Source organism: Mus caroli, chromosome 1 (assembly GCF_900094665.2).
Source record: "Mus caroli chromosome 1, CAROLI_EIJ_v1.1, whole genome shotgun sequence".
Classification (NCBI taxonomy): Eukaryota; Metazoa; Chordata; class Mammalia; order Rodentia; family Muridae; genus Mus; species Mus caroli.
The window spans coordinates 92,774,897-92,793,587 of record NC_034570.1 but is presented as its reverse complement, the minus strand read 5'-3'; the positions used below and the strand labels follow the sequence as shown (position 1 = coordinate 92,793,587).

Sequence of the window (18,691 nt, the reverse complement as noted above, 5' to 3'; positions counted from 1 at the left end):
CAAAAATTCAGGTGACAGCAGATGCTGGCGAGGATGTGGAGAAAGAGGAACACTCCTCCATTGTTGGTGGGATTGCAAGCTTGTACAACCACTCTGGAATTTAGGTTCTTATGCCTGTACTGAAAGCTCTTTACTAACTAAGTAACCTATCTATCTATCTCCCCCAGCACTGATCTAATGTCCATTACATAGTAGATATTTGATCTTTGACAGGTGCTGAAAAACACAAATGAGATTGTGATATTGCAGACAACATGAGGCTCAGTTGCAGGATGAGAGCTCTGTTCCTGGGAAAACAATAATGGAGGTTTCAGAAGAGATTTAAAGGATGAGAAGGAAAAGAGTAAGAAGAGAGAATCAGCAGGATATATTGACTCACTAGTAAGGCTTGATTGGTCAAGCATGATGACCTGAATTTGTCCCCCAGGACACATATCTGGAAAGTATCAGGAAAGTGATTCCTGTAAGTTGTTCTGTAGTCTATGATGATTTATACACACACACACACACACACACACACACACAGACACACACAGACACACACACACACTCACACACACTCCCTCCATACTCTGAATTCTTCTTTCTGTTTTTCTTCTATATCTTGAACACAATCAGCCCAGGCCTTCAATCTAAAATTTTCCAAGCCGGGCATAGTGGATAGTGGCGCAAGCCTTTAATCCCAGCACTTTTGAGGCAGAGGCAGGCGAATTTCTGAGTTCGAGGCCAGCCTGGTCTACAAAGTGAGTGCCAGGACAGCCAGGGCTACACAGAGAAACCCTGTCTCGAAAAATCAAATAAATAAATAAATAAATAAATAAATAAATAAATAAATAAATAAATAAATAAAATTTTCCAAATGCCCACCACTGACATTTAGTCATGAATACTTATAATCAAAATTTAATTGTTTAGCCTCTCTTCTCATGGTCTGACATATTATTCCTTCTATTGAAGAAGACAATAGGGCAGTATCTGGTCAAGCAGATGTGAGCAGAAATATCACTCATCCATATTTTCAGTAAAAGCTTTTGAATAAAATACAAGCCTGTACCCTTATCATGTATTTCCTTACTGTATTTTCCTTCTCTTGGCCATAGCAATATTCAGAAGATACCTCTACCATTTATTAAGATAATGAGAAAGAAGGCCTGAAAATGTGTGAAGGACTTTGTGGTGGTATAGCTATGTTGTAGTTTGAATGTGAAGTTCATGTTTGAACATTTGGTCTCTGGCTGTGGTGCTGTTTGGAAAAGTTTCAGAACTTTTAGATGGTGTAACCTCATTGGAATAAATTGGTAACTGGGAACAGAACTGGAAGCTATAGAGCTTTATGTGATTTTCTAGTATAGTCTGTTTCCTGAGTGTGAATACAAAATGATCTGTCAGGATTTCTGTTCTTTCTACCATGCCTTTCCCACCATTTGCCAAGTCTTCCTCCTTTAGAATAGCTAGTATCTTTCTGGAACTGTAAACACAAATAAATCTTTTATCTCTTAAGTTGCTTTGGTCATAGTATTTTATCATTGTGGTAGGAAAATAACAAAGACAGACATCAAGCCACTTGTCACTAAGACCATTGATATATGAGCTACTTGTTGCAATAGTACAACTCAACTCATGAAGACATTGCCATCTTGCAAAGCTCCCTTGGGTACTTATAGCATCATTTTTCTCTTTTAATTTACCATATATTTGACCCCACTTTGTTTACGCTGTTCTCATAAACATCATAAAGATATGACTTGAGCCTCTTCCTTTCCTCTGCATCATTCAGTATTTGGAATATTGTATCCTATTTGATAATTTATGCTAAAGGTATAGACAGTGCTCACAATGTGGTGAGTAGCCAGGGTCCCCACACTGCATTCCTGGAGTTGTATCTACATACTGTAGGCACATTTTGTGTACTCACAATCGTGACAGGTGGCTCCTGTGTACCCAGTATTACTGCAGTTGCAGTAGAAGTTTGTCCAGGTTTGAGTACAGTGTCCTCCATGTTCACAGTAGTTGGGGAAACACCTAATGGGAGGAAATGCAAAGCAATTAAGCCAAGATGGTTGAAGCAGACAGGCAAGCAAAAACAGGAGCAACAGGAAATGGATATGCTAGAGTCCTATTACTGTCACAGTTACATGATTTGAAAACCATCCAGATATGCTGAGTAGTAGAGAACTCAGAGTTGAATTACACCTTTAAGTAAACCCTTAAATTCTTTTGCACAGATACTAGAATGGATGTAGAAATATTCTAGAGAATAGTTAAATATTTATTGTGGCACAAAATGCAGAACGGTTATAACTTTACATCAGAACAAACACTTGCCACAGACCACGCCATTTGGATATGGGGATCCCTGGGACGAGGGTCCTCAAAGGCTAGATCAGTAAGGATTCATTGGTGACAAACTGAAACAAACACAGAGCCAGTTTGAATCTGAGTGTATTTTGCAGCTCTCAAACAAAGGTTTTTATATATAAAGAAACAAGTATTAGAACTCTTAGAAGATGTGTTTCATGAAGCAATCACGAGTAGGACAGATATCATCATTGACATTTGGCACAGTAAAGCATAAATATCATCCAAGTCTAGTGGCATATTTCCAAAAGCAGGTTAATAAATTTTTATGGTCAGTTATTATTTAACATCTGCTACCTGATTTTTTGGTGAATCTTTAAGGTGTAAATTTAAACTATTTTATTTTTTTTTTAATTTAAGGCTTTCTTTACCATATACTAAAACCAACTTCTAATGATCCACATATATCCATATGAAATTTTATTGCTGGGAAAGTTTTTATCTATCTTAATACTATGTTGTGATTTTGTAAGTGATTTATAAAGTAAAGCGCTGGTGTTTCTGTAAATAAGGTCATGGCTAATGACTCCATCTCAAGGGATAGTTTCCATTTTTCTTCTTTAAATCCTAGCCTATGCTATCAGGAATATCTCATAAAGAAGAAGTGGAACAGAAGAAGATAAAATACATACATTGCTATGAGAACTACGGCCCATAGCTCCTGGAAGAAATAGCTTAATTAGAAAAATGCTTGTCTTACAAATATGAGGGCCTGAGCTCAATCCCTCAGAATCTGTGTACATGATTTTGCATGCTGCTAATGCCAGAGTGAAGGAGTTAGGGACAGTCAAATCCCTTATACTCATTGGCTATCTAGTCTAGCCTACTTGTTGAGTTCCTGACCTGTGAGAGAACCTGTTTCAAAACTAAAATGGGTGATTCCTGAGGAATAACAGCTAAGGATATCCTCTGGCATCTAGAGGTCCACACACTTGCATTTGTACAAACATCAACATGAAAACATACACACTATACAATTCTATCAATTTAAAAACACCCTGAAATAACATTTTTTATACTACACAAATTATAATGATTTTAGGCCAATATTCTCAAGTCCAGCTGGATATGGAGAGAAAGGCTTGGTGTAAGCTGTCAGAAATACTAGTCCTTTAAAAACATTTTTAATACGTTTTGCACAGCCCTTGCACTAGCATTAAGAAACTCAACTTAACATTGAAAATATAGGGCTCAAAGTCATTTGTCTATGGTCACTAAAAGAATCACTGTTGTATTTCTCAGAATGAAAAGCACATTTGGGAAATGGAAAAGTCTAATAATTCTAGAATAAGGAACAAATTGAGTGAGAACATGCAGAGCTTTCTTATAGCACAGTGTATTTGGGACCAGTGCACCGAGACTAGAAAAGGTCATCTCAACACACTTGATAGCAGACTTCTAGGCCTAATTCGCTTATTTGAAGAGGCTGTTTCACTGCTCCTAAGCCTTTTGGCTAAGATCAGGTGAAAAGGCTGCTTCATGAGCATGGTTTCCAGATTCTATAATCAGTTCCTGTTAAATGCTGTTTCTTTTCTTTGCTCTATCAAGTAGCACAAACTGATTATTTTAGAACCAAACACAGAAAGTAAATGTCATATAGATATAAAAGGGAACAAACATTGTGTGCCAATATTGGTATTCACAACCATAAGAATATAATTAAAACAGTCATAGTAGGATGCAAAAGATGGTTCATTGGTAAAGCACTGGCTGCATAAGTATAAGGGATAGAGTTTGTATCCCTAGCACACATGCAATATTCCAGGCAAGCAAGACAGAACACTTGTGACTTTTGTACCCAGGAAGCAGAGAGAGGAAGTCTCCAAGGCAAGCTGATTAGCTAGAAAACAAAACACACTCACTTTAGAGTCAAATGAGAAACCCTGACTCTACAAGGTGGAAATTGTAAAGCAAGATGTGCTTTGTCAACCTCTGACCTTCATATGTACTCATGATAAATGGAGAACACACACAGACATCATGTGCAACAGACCCCTCTGCCAATTGTTGTAAATGTTCTTGTCAAATGTTCTTGACTGCTTAGTGCATACTTTTTCAATTTAAATATATCAATTTTCTGGATGATCCAAAGCCCAGATGAGGTAACACAGTTAGTGTCTGACTTGATGAATATGGCAGACACACTGCCATATTTACTCTATATAAAATCAGAGTGCACAAGAGTTTCAGTAGATGATCAAGATTTCAAAGAAAGCATTGGATATGGAAGGGGAAGAAAATCAATAAGCATAAAAAGAAAAATATGATAACTCAGAAAGTATCCTACCAATTGAAAACTGGTGCCAGGGAGATAGTTCTGTCACTGATTAAACAAGTATGAGAACCTGAGGTTAGGTCCCAGAAACTATATAAAAAGTCAAGACATGGTCATATGTGTCTTTAATCTTACCTCTTGGTGGTAAAGACAAGCAGCCTCCTGGCACTCACTAGCTTACCAGCAACATAGATCCATATTGTTCCCAGTGTTATGATTTTATAGAGTTAAACAAAGAAGCCATTGGATTGTGAAAAATGGGTTAATCAAGTCCTGTGACAACTGGAAATGTCATTAATGCCTAAACACCTGTGCTCATAAAGCAACAACAAAACATTATATATATATATGTATGTATATATATATGTATATATATATATATATGCAGCCTCATATGCCCCAAACTTCTACCTAACCCTCTTCCTTCTCAAGACTTAGTTCTATAATGTGGGAGATGGTTCAGTTTGTAAACACAAGAATGAAGGTATGAAATTAAATCTCCTGGACTCAATATAAAAAACTGGACATAACATCCCTTGCCTATATCCTATGGCTAGAAACATGGGAGCAAAAAAATAAAATTAAATTAAAAAAAACCTCTAGGGTTTGCTGGGCAACTAGGGTTCAGTAAGATACCCTTCCTTGAAAAATAAGGCAGATCTGAGAGTACTCACATGTCTTTAATTCCTGTGTTTGGGAGTCAGACATAGGTAAATTTTTGTTGAGTCCCAACTAGTCTACGTTGTACATCACACAATTATAACTTGTTTCCACTGACTGCCTCCAATCCTCTTTAACTGTCCCATTTTGTCTTTAGAATTTGCTATTTACTTAATAATTTGTTTTTATCTTTAATTATGTGTGTGTGTGTCCATATATGGGTATGCATAAATGAGTGTAATTTCTTGTGGAGGAAGCTAAAATAGGGTGCTGGATCCCTTGATGCCATTGCTACAGGGAGTTAAGTGCTGCTTCATATGGGCTCCAGGAAAAGCCACATGAACTCTTAACTGCTGAGCCACTCTAGTCACTACTCTTCCTTTTCTTTTCTTTCAGTTCTTTCCTATCTTTTGTTTCCTCTCCTTTCTCCTCTTCTCCCTCTCCGTTCAATACATTTTCTTCCAGTTCACTGAGTTTTTTTTTTTTTTTAGACAATATCTTATTTATCCCAGGCTGAGCTGTCCTTGAAATAGTTATATAGCCTTGAATGATTTCAAACTTCAGTTGGCTCTGCCATGAGGTCAGTTATGTGGAACTAGAAACTGAAGAATAGGGCTTCATAAATGCTAAGCCAGTAAACTGCCAGCTTAGCCACATCCCATTTAGAATAGCTGTTGTTACTGTATGATGAGTATAATGAGTTCATATGGGGGTTAATTAATATATTTTGCAGGTAAGTAAGAGCCCTTTAGCTAGGCCTTGTTAGCAAGACACGGTGTAGCCAACTTTTGTTTCTGCTCACCGGAATACTCCTGGGTCATGTACTAGGATATCAATGGGAGATTGAACAGTGAAGAGATGGTAGTATAAGGAAGCAAAGTATATAAGCTATAGTAAGACAACTATGACTAATATAACAGATGAACTTAAAGGAAGAAAGACTTATTGTGCTCATGCTTTCAGAAAATTTGGTCTGCTATTGAGTGACTACTTTGGATAGAATAACAGGATGACAGTAACTTATACTACTGAAGAGTCCTCATTTCATGTTAAAAAGGAATCAGAGTTTAAGGGGACACCATGGGTGCCAGGGAGATGGCTTAGTGGCTTACCATGCAAGCCTGAGGATCTAAACTTGAATGCTTAACATCCATCTAAAAAGCCAAACATAGGCATGTATTTACCTGCAACTCTAGCCCTTTAAAGGCAAGTGTCTGGAGGACCACAAAGCTTTCTGGCTGCCAGGTCAGTTCAGGGTTCTGTACAAGTCCCAGTTCAAAAGAAAAAAATATGGAGAAGGATAGAATGGGATATACAACATCATTCTTTGACTTCTACATGTGTATGAATGGTGCTACAGATTATGACATACACGTACACATACTCCATAAACACATACATGCATGAAAACAAAAGACAGTATCAGGGAATTACTTGAATAGAGAAATTAAGATGACCCCACAAACTGCTCCTCCATGCTGATGGTTAGGGATGCATTTAAAGAAAACCTACTTTGACTACTCTGGCAATTGAAATTGACTTTTGAGCTCCAACAACCTCATCACCTAAGTAATGTAAATAATTGCACCAAAGAAGCAGAATATTTGTGTATGAGGAAAATTAATACTTCTTTAGGGAAAATTTATACCAATACTGATTTATTTCCATGACTTTCCTAGGAGGGTATATCTACACTTGTGTGTGTCTCACATTATACCATTTATTTATGATGAGACCATTCCCATGTTCTTGGGTGTGTTTGATTTTCTTCTGAGTGCCTTTTTTATCCAATCCACATTCTGAAGCCCATATTTAAATATTCATTAAGCTCCAAATCAATTTTATAAATATATATATTTATATTTTTACAATGTCAATTGTGTTGTAAAATTCAACTCCTACTCACTTATCTTACTTTAAATCTCATCATTTTAAACCAAATTCTCAACATATTTATTGATTTTAACCAAACATTATTTTTGATTTGAATTTCTCCAAATATTTTTCACAGATATCAGAAACTGGAAATTTGCTTGCTAAGAGGGTTATTTTGCCAACAAATCCAAAAAAAAAAAATTCTTGACATCTGTTCACAATAACAAATGAGATATAGCTGTAATAGTATTTTCCAGTCTATAGGTGAAAAGTACAACCACTTAGTGAGGGCGAATCAACAGTCCAGTAGTCAGGCCTGTAAGCTATCATGCTTGAGACTGGCATTCACATGACTGGTATGTGTACTAGCTTTCTTCCTTTGTCTGGGCCAGAGAATCATCTTCAAACGGAGCTCCATGTGTACATACTAAAGTAACACTGCCAAGGAGAAATGAGAGAAGATTCAGAGAGACTAGTAAGATAATACTGATAGTAAATGAAGCTGTCAGATTTGTTACCTTAAAGATAGTTTAGAAACCAGGGCAATAGATCAGTTGGTAAACTGTCATCCAAACTGTAGATCTGTGTTCAAATCCCCAATACCATGAAAACAGCAAAAATATTTGGGGCATGTTGGTAAACACTGGTACTTTCGATACTGAGGAGATAGGGACATGTATATAACAGTGGCTTGCTGTCTAGGCACCCTAGCGGTCTTAGTGAGGATTTCTATTCATGAACAAAACATAATGGTCAAGAAACAAGTAGGGAAGTAAGGGTTTATTCAGCTTACACTTCTATGTTGATTTTCATTACCAAACGAAGTCAGGACTGGAACACACACAAGGTAGGAACCTGGGGATAGCAGCTGATGCAGAGGCTATGGAGAGATACTGCTTTCTGGATTGCTTCCCCTGGCTTACTCGGGTTGTTTTTGTATAGAACCCGGGACTACCAGCCCAGAGATGTCACCACTCACAATGGGCCCGTGTCCCTTAATCACTAATTGAAAAAAATGCCTTGCAGCTGGATCTCATAGAGGCATTTCCTCAATGGAGGCTCCTTTCTCTGTAATAATTCCAGCTTGTGTTGACACACAAAAATAGCCAGTACACCAGCCTAATCTACCAGTCACAGGTCCCAATTACAGGGACTGTCTCAAAATGGAATGATAACCCACTTTTTCCTGTGGCCTTTATACACAGATTAACATACCCACCTCCTACACACATATATGTGTACATGAACATCCATTCACACACATAAAAAGATATCTTGGTACAAAGAGGTGTATAACAATATAAAATGCCTTAAATAGGAACAAATAAAATTCTATACATAATAAAATATACTTATTCATGTATTATATAAGAATAATAAGCCACAATTAATTCAATATAGTGTCTAAAACTAAAAAGGCAGATTTTGGTTTTATTTTCACACGTGCTTCATTAATTTTGTGAAATCTTTAAAATACAATGACCAAAAGGCAGCCTCTGGCATATTCCTAAATGTTCTTTTCAGTTGGCAGAGATTTTCTATGTGTTTTATCTGAGTTGATGTAGGATTTTTTTTCCTTGCCATTAACACTAATATTAAAAACAACACCACTAGACTACTTTCCGACTGTAAAAGTGATTACATATCATATAAAGAAGCTATTGAATCTGAAGTGTGTTAAAACTATACACAGTATTACTGTCATTAAAGAGGCACATAAGATTTTTTTATATTCAACCATAAAGAAACTTCTAGTGTTCTACTAAGTGCTGGACCACTAGCAACCAGTGTTTATTAAGTAGAACAAGATTCATTCAGCATACCTCTCAGCTATCTAAGTCTCTTTTCTGTAGGTCCGCTGTGAACAGCATGAGGCAGGTCCTTCACCAGGGCCCTGAGGACATCAGGATCAAGCTTTTGTTGTTCAACAAGATGAACATATTTCTTATGCATACAAGTGTTTTATTAAAAAAAATCTGAAAAATATCTGAAAATATCTGATATTTACTATCAAAATCTAAATGACCAGAACACAATATTAGTATTTGGGTGTGAAGAAATGTACCGTAGTGAAAGTATATGTGAGTTTCTTTGGGACAAAAGTTTCTGCTTCACTCTGAAAATGAATTAGAAATACTGAATTTTAAAAACAAGTATACATTTTAATTAAATGTATTTGCAATGGATTATAGTAGTATTAAATCACAACAACAGCTGGTAATGTCAAGAGGAACAGCACTTAAATTTGCCACCAAATTTATTTTTTAAAAATTTTTATTAGATATTTTCTTCATTTACATTTCAAATGCTATCCCGAAAGTCCCCTATACACTCCCCCTGCCCTCCTCCTCAACCCACCCATTCCCACTTCCTAGCCCTGGCATTCCCCTGTACTGGGGCATATAATCTTTGCAAGACCAAGGGCCTCTCCTCCCAATGATGGCCAACTAGGCCATCTTCTGCTACATATGCAGCTAGAGACATGAGCTCTGGGGGTACTGGTTAGTTCATAATGTTGTTTGCCCTATAGGATTGCAGACCCCTTCAGCTCCTTGGGTATGTTCCCTAGATCCTCCTTTGGGGGTCCATGTTCCATCCAATAGATGGCTGTGAACATCTACTTCTGTATTTGCCAGGCACTGGAATAGCCTCACAAGAATCCCAACCTTCTAGACTGTTTCGTATACTTTCACACTATGCTTGTGAATTCCTTTTGCATAAGACATAACCCATCATATCATCTGTCCTAAACCTAGGTACCCTGCTATTTGGCCTGTCCTCAGATGTGCAGCATGATTGCTCTATCAATATGGGATTTGAATGGCATACCCTGGGCTTGCATACCCTGGCCATAAACAGGATATATCTACTTCATCAACAGAAACAGCTTCATTTATAATGGAACCAAGTGGTTCGATTATAATGCAAGGCTGGCAGTAGTGGAGTAGGACTCTGTTATTTGGGCAACTGATTTTTTTCTCCAGGAACTTTAGCCCAGAATGCTGAACTAAATGCTCTAACCCAGGCTTTAAAACTGGCTAACAGGGCCAGAGCTAACCTCTATACTGACAACAGATACAACTTTTGCTCAGGTACGTGGGCCTAAATATACTCCTAAAGACAAACAAGATCACATGAAATGAGAAAGAATTTCCAGAAGACACAGATGGTTGATGAGCCTTGAAGGCCACACCATCCTACCTAAAGAGTTTACTAAGCAACTCTTCCATTGGATATGTCAAGATTTATACTTGGGTCACAGAAAATCGAAGAAATTGTTACAAGGTGCAAGGTACAAAATATTTAACTTAGGAAACTTGGTTGATCAGGTATATTCACACTGTTCCTCCTGCCAGAGCATGAACACCTCAGGTCCCAATCAAGGAGCCTCTCCAGGAACAAGAATTAAGAGTCAATGGACAGGGGCTAATTTGGAAATAGATTATATAGAAATAAAACCAGGATTATATAGATATAAGTAATTGCTAGTTTTTATGGATGGGTCTTCAGGGTAATAACCTACTCTTTAAAAGGAGACTGCCAACAAAGTGACAAAGTAGTTTCTGGAAGACATCATCCCCTTTGCCTAAAATGCATGCATCTGACAATGGACCAGCATTAATCTCTCAGGTACTTCAATCTCTAGCACAGGTTTTGAAGACCAATTGGAAATTGCATTATGTATACAAACCCCAGAGTTCAGGGCAAATCTGATGAATTGGACCCTGACATAGGCCTGGAACAAGTTAAACCCTGAAACTGGTGGAGATTGGATGTCCCTCCTACCTAATGACTTATATAGAGCTAGGAACACCTTTTAGCTTTATTTGGATCATACCATCTCTGAAATCCTATCTTGGAGGCCTCCTCTGGTGCTACCTAAACTCTAGGATGATATCTTAGATGTAAACCAACATAAGTCTTGAAAATTCTTGGAGGAGACTTCCTGACAAACCACCAAAAGAGCAATGTCACCTCACTGATACCTTATCAACCCTCTAAAACTTTGACTCCAGCACTCCTAATCCTGCTTGATTTCTGCTTATGCTTTGCTGCACTAGCCACTAACCCCCACTATCCCCAGAATCTCATCTGGCAGATAGTTAATGCTGCAATGAATAAGATTGCCAACTCTAATTCCCACTTAGCTCCCATTGGCATCTGGTTTCCTTACTTTCATGTAGACCTTTGTGACTTACTGGATGAGGGAAAGGACCCCTTGAATCAACACTCTTTGATATGGTTGCAGCTTGCCCAGGACACAAAATAACACAAGGTCTCAGGTCTTTTAAGTCTACCCAGGGTATTGTCAGGATCAGAGGGAGCCAATTAAATGTGGAGGTCCACTGTCCTTTTTCTGTGTGGAATGGGAATGTGAATCTACTGGGTGGATAAACTGAAAGCCCCCCGACAAAGATGATCTCATGACTATGATCCAGTTTATGTATACACAGACACTTGGAGGAGAATTCAACATCCTAGGAGAGACTTGTGTACTTACTTTTGAGCCCCCTTGCTATCTGAATACCTCCAGAGGACAATACAACAACCTTGTCATCAAATTCATAGCAGCTGACAAGAAGGCAAGTTAGACTGCTGGTAAGACATGGGAACTAAGACTTTCCATCTCTAGCTATGATCCAGCACTCCTATATTCTGTCAAAGTGCTCCAAAAAACCTTGTAAGACCCATGGTCCCTTTAGGCCCAACAAAAAATTGGCAAGCACAAACCAACGACCCTCCAATCTTTACCACTGCCCACCATTGCTGGTTGATCAGGACCCATCACCCTTTTGCTCCAGTGAGGTCCCACTTCATCTAATCAATCACTTCCTAAAACTGTTCCACCTCTGGCATTTCCCTCTTCATCACCAAATTCAGAACCCCTGCAATTACTCAAAGCCACTTGCTGGATTCTTAACTTCTCCCTCCTGGACTTAACACAGGACTGTTGGTTATGAGTTAATATTAAGACTTCCTACTATGAAGGAACAGCTATCCCTAGAGAGTATTTACAGACTATAGATAGTACTCAGTGTAGATGGCAGTAACCAGATAGAGTTAAGGTGACCATACAATCAATAACAGGACAGAGACTCTGAATTGGAAATAAGGTACCCTCAGCCTAATCCCATATTTGAAACCACACTGCAAACCTTATTGTTGCAGAATACATGCTGCCTCCAGAAAATGCTTGGTGGACTTGTACTTCAGGGATTACCCTATATATTTATGTTCTGGTTGTAATTATGAATAAGGACACTTGAGTTCTAATAAAGCTTGTACCTAGAGTGAAATTTTACTCTAGAGAGGATAACTTCAGCCAGCTAATACCTCCAAATAATTGGGTAAAAAGAGTGGCCAGTTTCTCTGTGTTACTGGGATCTCTCTTTGACTTAGGGCTGGTCAGAGCTGCTCAGGTAGGGTCTTCAGCCCTAATACTGCAAGATAACAATTACAATACCCTACTTTTGACTGTAGATCTAGATGTACAAGAGATGGAAAAGTCTATAATGGCACTGCAGGATTCCCTATCCTCCTTGGCAAAAGTAGTCTTAGAGAAGAGAAGAGACTTAGACATGTTGTTCTGCTAGCAAGAAGGATTATGTGCAGCCTTAGATGTAGAATGTTGTTTCTATGTTGACCACTCAGAGGTGGTCAAAGATTCCATGGCCTTAGTCAGAAAGAGACAATAAGACAGAAGAATAGAAAAAAGGACAGTCTCGGGGTTATTATGAGTCCCTCCTCAACTGGTTTTTTTGTTTGAACACCCTTGTCTGCCCTGACAGGTTCTCTTTTCCTATTGATGTTGTCCTTTACCTGTGGCCCCTGCATAATCAATGTTTTAGTTTGGTTTGTTAAGGAATTGATTTCCACTATTCAATTAATGATTCTCAAACAACAATACTAGCCCATAGAAACATCCCAAGGATTCAAAATGGCCCATTACTCAAGAGGGGTATGGGAGGAATGAGAGTAGGTTAATTCTATGACTGGCTTCAGACTGGCAGTTCAGGAGACTAGGCCTAAATTTCTGTGTCCCAGAACTGGGCAAGCCTTGGGCAGCCAATTAGAAGCTTCTCTGACACATGGTATGAGGCAAGAGCAGTGAGTGAGCAAGTTTCCAGGCTTCCTCAGTAATAGGTTTCACTTTCCACCCCATGCCCCCAGCAATCTTCTTAAATATCCTCAAGAGGCCTAGCCAGTCACAAAGACTCCCCCACCCCATAACCCTAGCAAACCAATCAAGAAAGACAAAGGGCAACTGCCCTTCCTAGGAATTCACCTAATCTGCTTTAAATTGGGCCTAGGAGCTCACATGGGTGTCTCAGTCTTGGTAAATGGTAGACCCCCTGCATGCTCTACTTCTGTAGGACAAAATGCTCTTTACTTTTGCCTACTATTTGAGTCTGGGATATCATTCTTCAGTGAATCATGGATGCTTACATCCTAATCTTACCTAATCACAACCCTGTCTGCTGTTACAGCTTATTATGCACAGATTTAAACCAGGCCCCATGTGTTTTCTTTTTGTCACTGTGACAAAATACTCTAGATTAAAGAAGGAAATGTATTTCATTTTCTGTTGAGGATAGTCAATTTTTTTATCTATTGTAATGTTAAGTATAGCCCCTATGACCTGGTTGTCCCATAGAAGAGAGTCTGTACCTATACCTTGGTTCTAAGTTATTTCTGGTTGGTAAATAAGTATGCCAACAGCTAGTAGTTAATCAGAAGAGACATAGCTAGGGTTTAAGTTTCCAGTGATTGGAGTCAGAGAGGTACCAAAAGGGAGAAGAAGGGGCAGGAGGAAGAAGAAAAGCTACTTTGGGTTAGGAGTCAGATCTGCCCAATAGGAGTTAAAAGAAGATCTGATGAAACATTATAAGTAATAACCTGGCATTATTGACAGGTAAGTAGACCCTAACAGCATACTGCTTTGCAACTGCCCAGCTTTGTTACTGTTTAAGACTTATTGCAAGTAAAAAGGGTGTGTGTGTGTGTGTGTGTGTGTGTGTGTGTTTTATCCAAATGGTCTAAGTTGAAATAGAAACCCTGGTTTAAGATTAAGTATTTCTACAAATTTCTATTTCTGTCTATCAAACTTTCTGTCAATCACAGTGAGTGTGACAGAGAAGCTCATATAAGGACAACCAGGGAGCAAAGTGAGGGACAAGATATAACCCTAAAGGCTTCACCTCCAGTGATCTATTGTTTCAGGCCAATAGCAGACAAACCCTACAATACAAAGGCCATTGGGACATAGCTCTCCTCTAAACTGTGAAATATCAGAACAAATTCTCTGATATTGACTGAAACTATAAAGTATTTTTTTACTTCATCTGTTGGTGCTCCTTTAATTCCTCTTACTGATGTGCTATCATCATGTCTATATTTTCAACACATAGACTCTGTGTCTGTTTTAACATGTAAATCTTCATGAAAAAAAAAAGTCTAGACATACTTAAGTATGCATACAAATGGTTCTATAAAATAATTAGCAAAGATAACAATTTTAAAATAACTAGAAGCTAACATAATAATATAGTCTACCATTGGGAGTGTACAAAAGGTGGCACACCCATACTGTGGAGTGCAGAAGCAACTAAAATGAAGAGGAGCATCTGCATGTAAGGGCAACAGGAAGTCTCCCATCGAACAACATGCTAGTAAGTGAAAAAGGCCATGTGCAAATGGTTCACTAGCCAAGATCATTTGCAAAGACTAGAGTTCAATTTCTAGCACCAGGTCAAAATTCAAGTTGCCCGAGTTTGTCTGTAACCCCAGCACAGAGGGAGTTTAGGCCAGTCCATCTATATCAGCTTGCCTGGCCATCTTAATGTAGCATTGAACTTCTGGTTCAGTGAGACACCCTGGCAAATCAATAAGGCAGAGAGTGATAGAGAAAGGCACTCATATCCTGCTGTGGCCTCCACATGCAGTCAGTCATATAGGCACAAACACCCTTATACTCTCACGCATGTGTCAAATACACAATAGGCAAAGTAAATGTGTAGTTGTGTTGTATTCTCTGTTGTTATTTACAGGAAATAAGTCCTGGAAGAAACAGAATACTTATATATTAATGATGGTTAAATATGAAATCAGAAACAGGTTTTTGATGTTTTATTGTGCACTCCATATTAAATTTAGGACCTTATGCATGTTAGGCAAGCACTTTGTTACTTTCTAAGGTCTAAAAAGACTAGATTAACCTTTATAAATGCCTACACCACTCAGTTTATTTTATAGTTGGTTTGGAAGTCATGTCTTGCCTCATGATAGAAATCCTGATGGGAATATATTCTTGAAGCAGAGAATAAGTACTGTAGAATGCACTTACACAAATTAAGACAAGTAGATGGTCATCGGGGACATCTGTGAACATATACATTTAAGAATGGACAACTGAGATGGCTAGAAGTGGGTGTTGGATCTGCTGTGCAGTAGTGACAGTTATTAACTGTCCAGCATGGATGCTGGGAGTCAAACTCTGGTCCCTTTCATGATTAACTAGTGAGCATCTCTCAACTCCAGAGAAATGCTCCACTCTATAGATTAAGCTGTGTGTGTGTATGCTTTATGTTCTCCTTTTTAAGAATTCATATTTCTTCTACATGCAGTTCAAGGTCAGTTTTAATTTCTATATGCTTTCCTTAGAGAATTCAAAACAAACATTTCAATAGTTATCAAAAGGCAAGCTGATTAATATAAGCAGTTTAATGAGGCTCATACATTAGAAATTAACTATGTTACCTTCATTTACCTGTTGCTTTACTGAACCACCAACTGTGTTGATCTTGGTTAGGTCAGACAGCTTTTTCACAGAAGCTTTTTAAACCCATTTCTATCTCTACAGTCTACTAATTATCATAATCTCATTGGACTCTCACAGTTGGGTCTTCAAGATAATTGAAACGTGTTCTGATTAAAGCAGATGCTGACATTAAAGAATTAAGTGAATAAAAACAGAACATTTCACAAATCAGTCTCCTATATTTTCAAGGTTCTGATTCACAGCAGAGAGCCAGTTCCATGGTGGATTGTTTCTGGGAAAATCCACAAATGATGGACATGTGATAGTGGTCAAATGAGCCTTTAAGCTCATCTGTGATGCTAAAACAGCACAGGCAGTAAGAATGTTGTGTCTCAAGGAGGAGCTCAAATGGAGACTAAGTATACTCCCTTCACTGGAAGCTGATAACCACTGAGCAGCATTCCCTTCCAATGAATACTAAAAGATTTGAACTACCTAGGATTTTTCAAAGCCACTTCTTCAAAGCAGAGAACATTCAGAATCAGAACTTATCAGCATGGTTCACTCCAGTATTTCAAAACTGTTAGCAAGAGAAGGAGTATTAGCAAAGAAATATCCCTTTTTTAGGTAGGATAGAAAGGCAACCCAGTCACAAAAGAACACACATGGTATGTACTCACTGGTAAATGGATATTAGCTCCAAAGCTTGGAATGCCCATTATGCTACTCAGAGACCACAGGAAGCTCATAAAGAAGGAAGACCAAAGTGTGAATGCTTCAGTCCTACTTAGATGGGGGAACAAAATAATCACAGTAGCTAGAGGGGGGAAGGACCTTGGAGTGTAAGAGGATGGGAGGGAGAAAGGGGTGCAGGATTAGGTGTGGGAGGAGATGGGAGAGAAGGACAAAGGGTCAGGAAATTGAACCTAGGTTTGTAGCAGTGGGGGACGGGATACTGAGGGTAGCCACTAGAAAGTCCCAGATGCCAAGAAAGCAAGAGGCTCCCAGGAATCATTTGCTGAAAAATCCAACAAAGGGGCTATAGAACCTGTAGAGACCATATCCAGTAGATAGGTGCAATCCCTGGTTAAAGGAAGGGAACACTCACCTATCTCAAAAGTTTTAACCCAGAATATTTCAGGTCTAAAGGAGATGCAGGGACAAAGAGTGGAGCAGAAACAGAAGGAAAGGCCATCCAGAAACTGCCTCACCTAGGTATACATCTCCTCTACAGACACCAAACCCAGACACTATTGTTGATGTCAAGAAGTGCTTGCTGACAATAGTCTGGTATAGCTGTCCCCTTAGAATCTATGCCAGAGTCTGACCAATACAGATGCAGATACTCACAGCCAAACATTGTACTGAGCAATGGGGTCCCAATGGTAGAGTTAGGGGAAGGACTGAAGAAAATGAAAGGGATTGAAACTCCATAGGAACTACAACAACTCCCCACCCCAAATTCCTGCTTCTAGCTCCCAGCAACTATACCACCAACCAAAGAGTATACATGGAGTTACCTATGATCCAGCTGCATATGTAGCAGAGGGTTGCAATATCTGGCATCAATGACAGTGGAGGTCCTTGGTCCTGTGGAGGCTCTATGCCCCAGCACAGGGGAATGCTTATGCAGTGAGGTAGAATTGGGGGATAGGTGAAGGAGTACCCTCATAGATGGAGGAGAGAAGGGGGTGAGGTAGGCGTTTTGTGGAGGGAAAACTGGGAAGGGGGCAACATTTGAAATGTAAATAAATAAAAAATAATAATCAATAAAAAATAAGAAAAAAGAGGCATGTACATTCATATGGACATGGCAGGGAAAGTGGCTCCAGACTTCAGTGTCTGAAGTCTTCCCCAGCTGAGGATCAAAGATTTCAACATGATTAATAACATTTCTTCCTCCCCCACTGCAAACTGCAATTTTCTGGGAAATTCTGCATAAACTAAGCTCTATTTACAATGAAAGTTCGGTCATAATTCCCTTTTGCTCCTCTAGTGGATCCCCATAATTAACTTGAATTCCCATCAAAGGCATGTCCAGAGCCAACCTACAACACTGGTGATTAAAAATAGGAACAGAGAAAAGAAGAAAGTATACTTCAGAAATATGTTAAACAGCAAAATTATAAAAGCTTCTAAGGATTTACTTTTCCTTCAGGTATATGTGCATGTGTGTGAGGATGGGGACTCAGGGGGTGTGCTTTGGATTCATTGAAGCTGAAGTTACAAAGATTTTCAAGTACTTCATAGTGGATGCTGGGAATGGAACTCAGGCCTTCTGGAAAAAATACCATGTGGTGATGGCTCCAGTTTCATGCAAAAGCTTCTAAAATCCTATGTACATCACTCAGTGTGGGTGGCACTCTCTATGGTCTTGGATCCTGAACTAAATAAAAAGGAGAAAGTGAGCAGAGCATCAGCATTCATCTCTCTGTGATTGCTGACTAGACACAATGCCATCAGCAGCTTCACTATTCTATCCTGCCTTCCTAGTCAACATAATATAATCAAGTCAGAAGTCTGAACAAACCCTTCCTAGTTTGCATTGCTTCCCCAGGTATTTGACATAGCAATGAGACAACTAACTCAAACAACTTTCACTGGGAATGTATGGAAAAAGTAGGTCTTCAATTTACTAGGCTGGTTTCATTTAGAAGCTTCAGAAAACATATTTTCCTCAATTACATTTCCAATGCTATCCCAAAAGTCCCCCATAGCGCCCCCCACTTCCCTACCCACCCATTCCCATTCTTTTGGCCCTGGCA

The 18,691-nt window shown here is 38.8% G+C and overlaps 1 protein-coding gene across 3 annotated transcripts in view; it reads right to left on the bottom strand.

Moving 5' to 3' along the window:
• The window catches only part of LOC110291812 (contactin-associated protein like 5-2), a 684,470-nt gene that overhangs the window by 255,189 nt on the left and 410,590 nt on the right, over positions 1-18,691 (bottom strand). For all 3 annotated transcript variants that reach the window (XM_029482787.1, XM_029482783.1, XM_029482788.1), the window contains exon 11: positions 1,916-2,022. In XM_029482787.1, the coding sequence (XP_029338647.1) occupies positions 1,916-2,022 (107 nt within the window). The remainder of the gene's footprint in view (positions 1-1,915; positions 2,023-18,691) is intronic.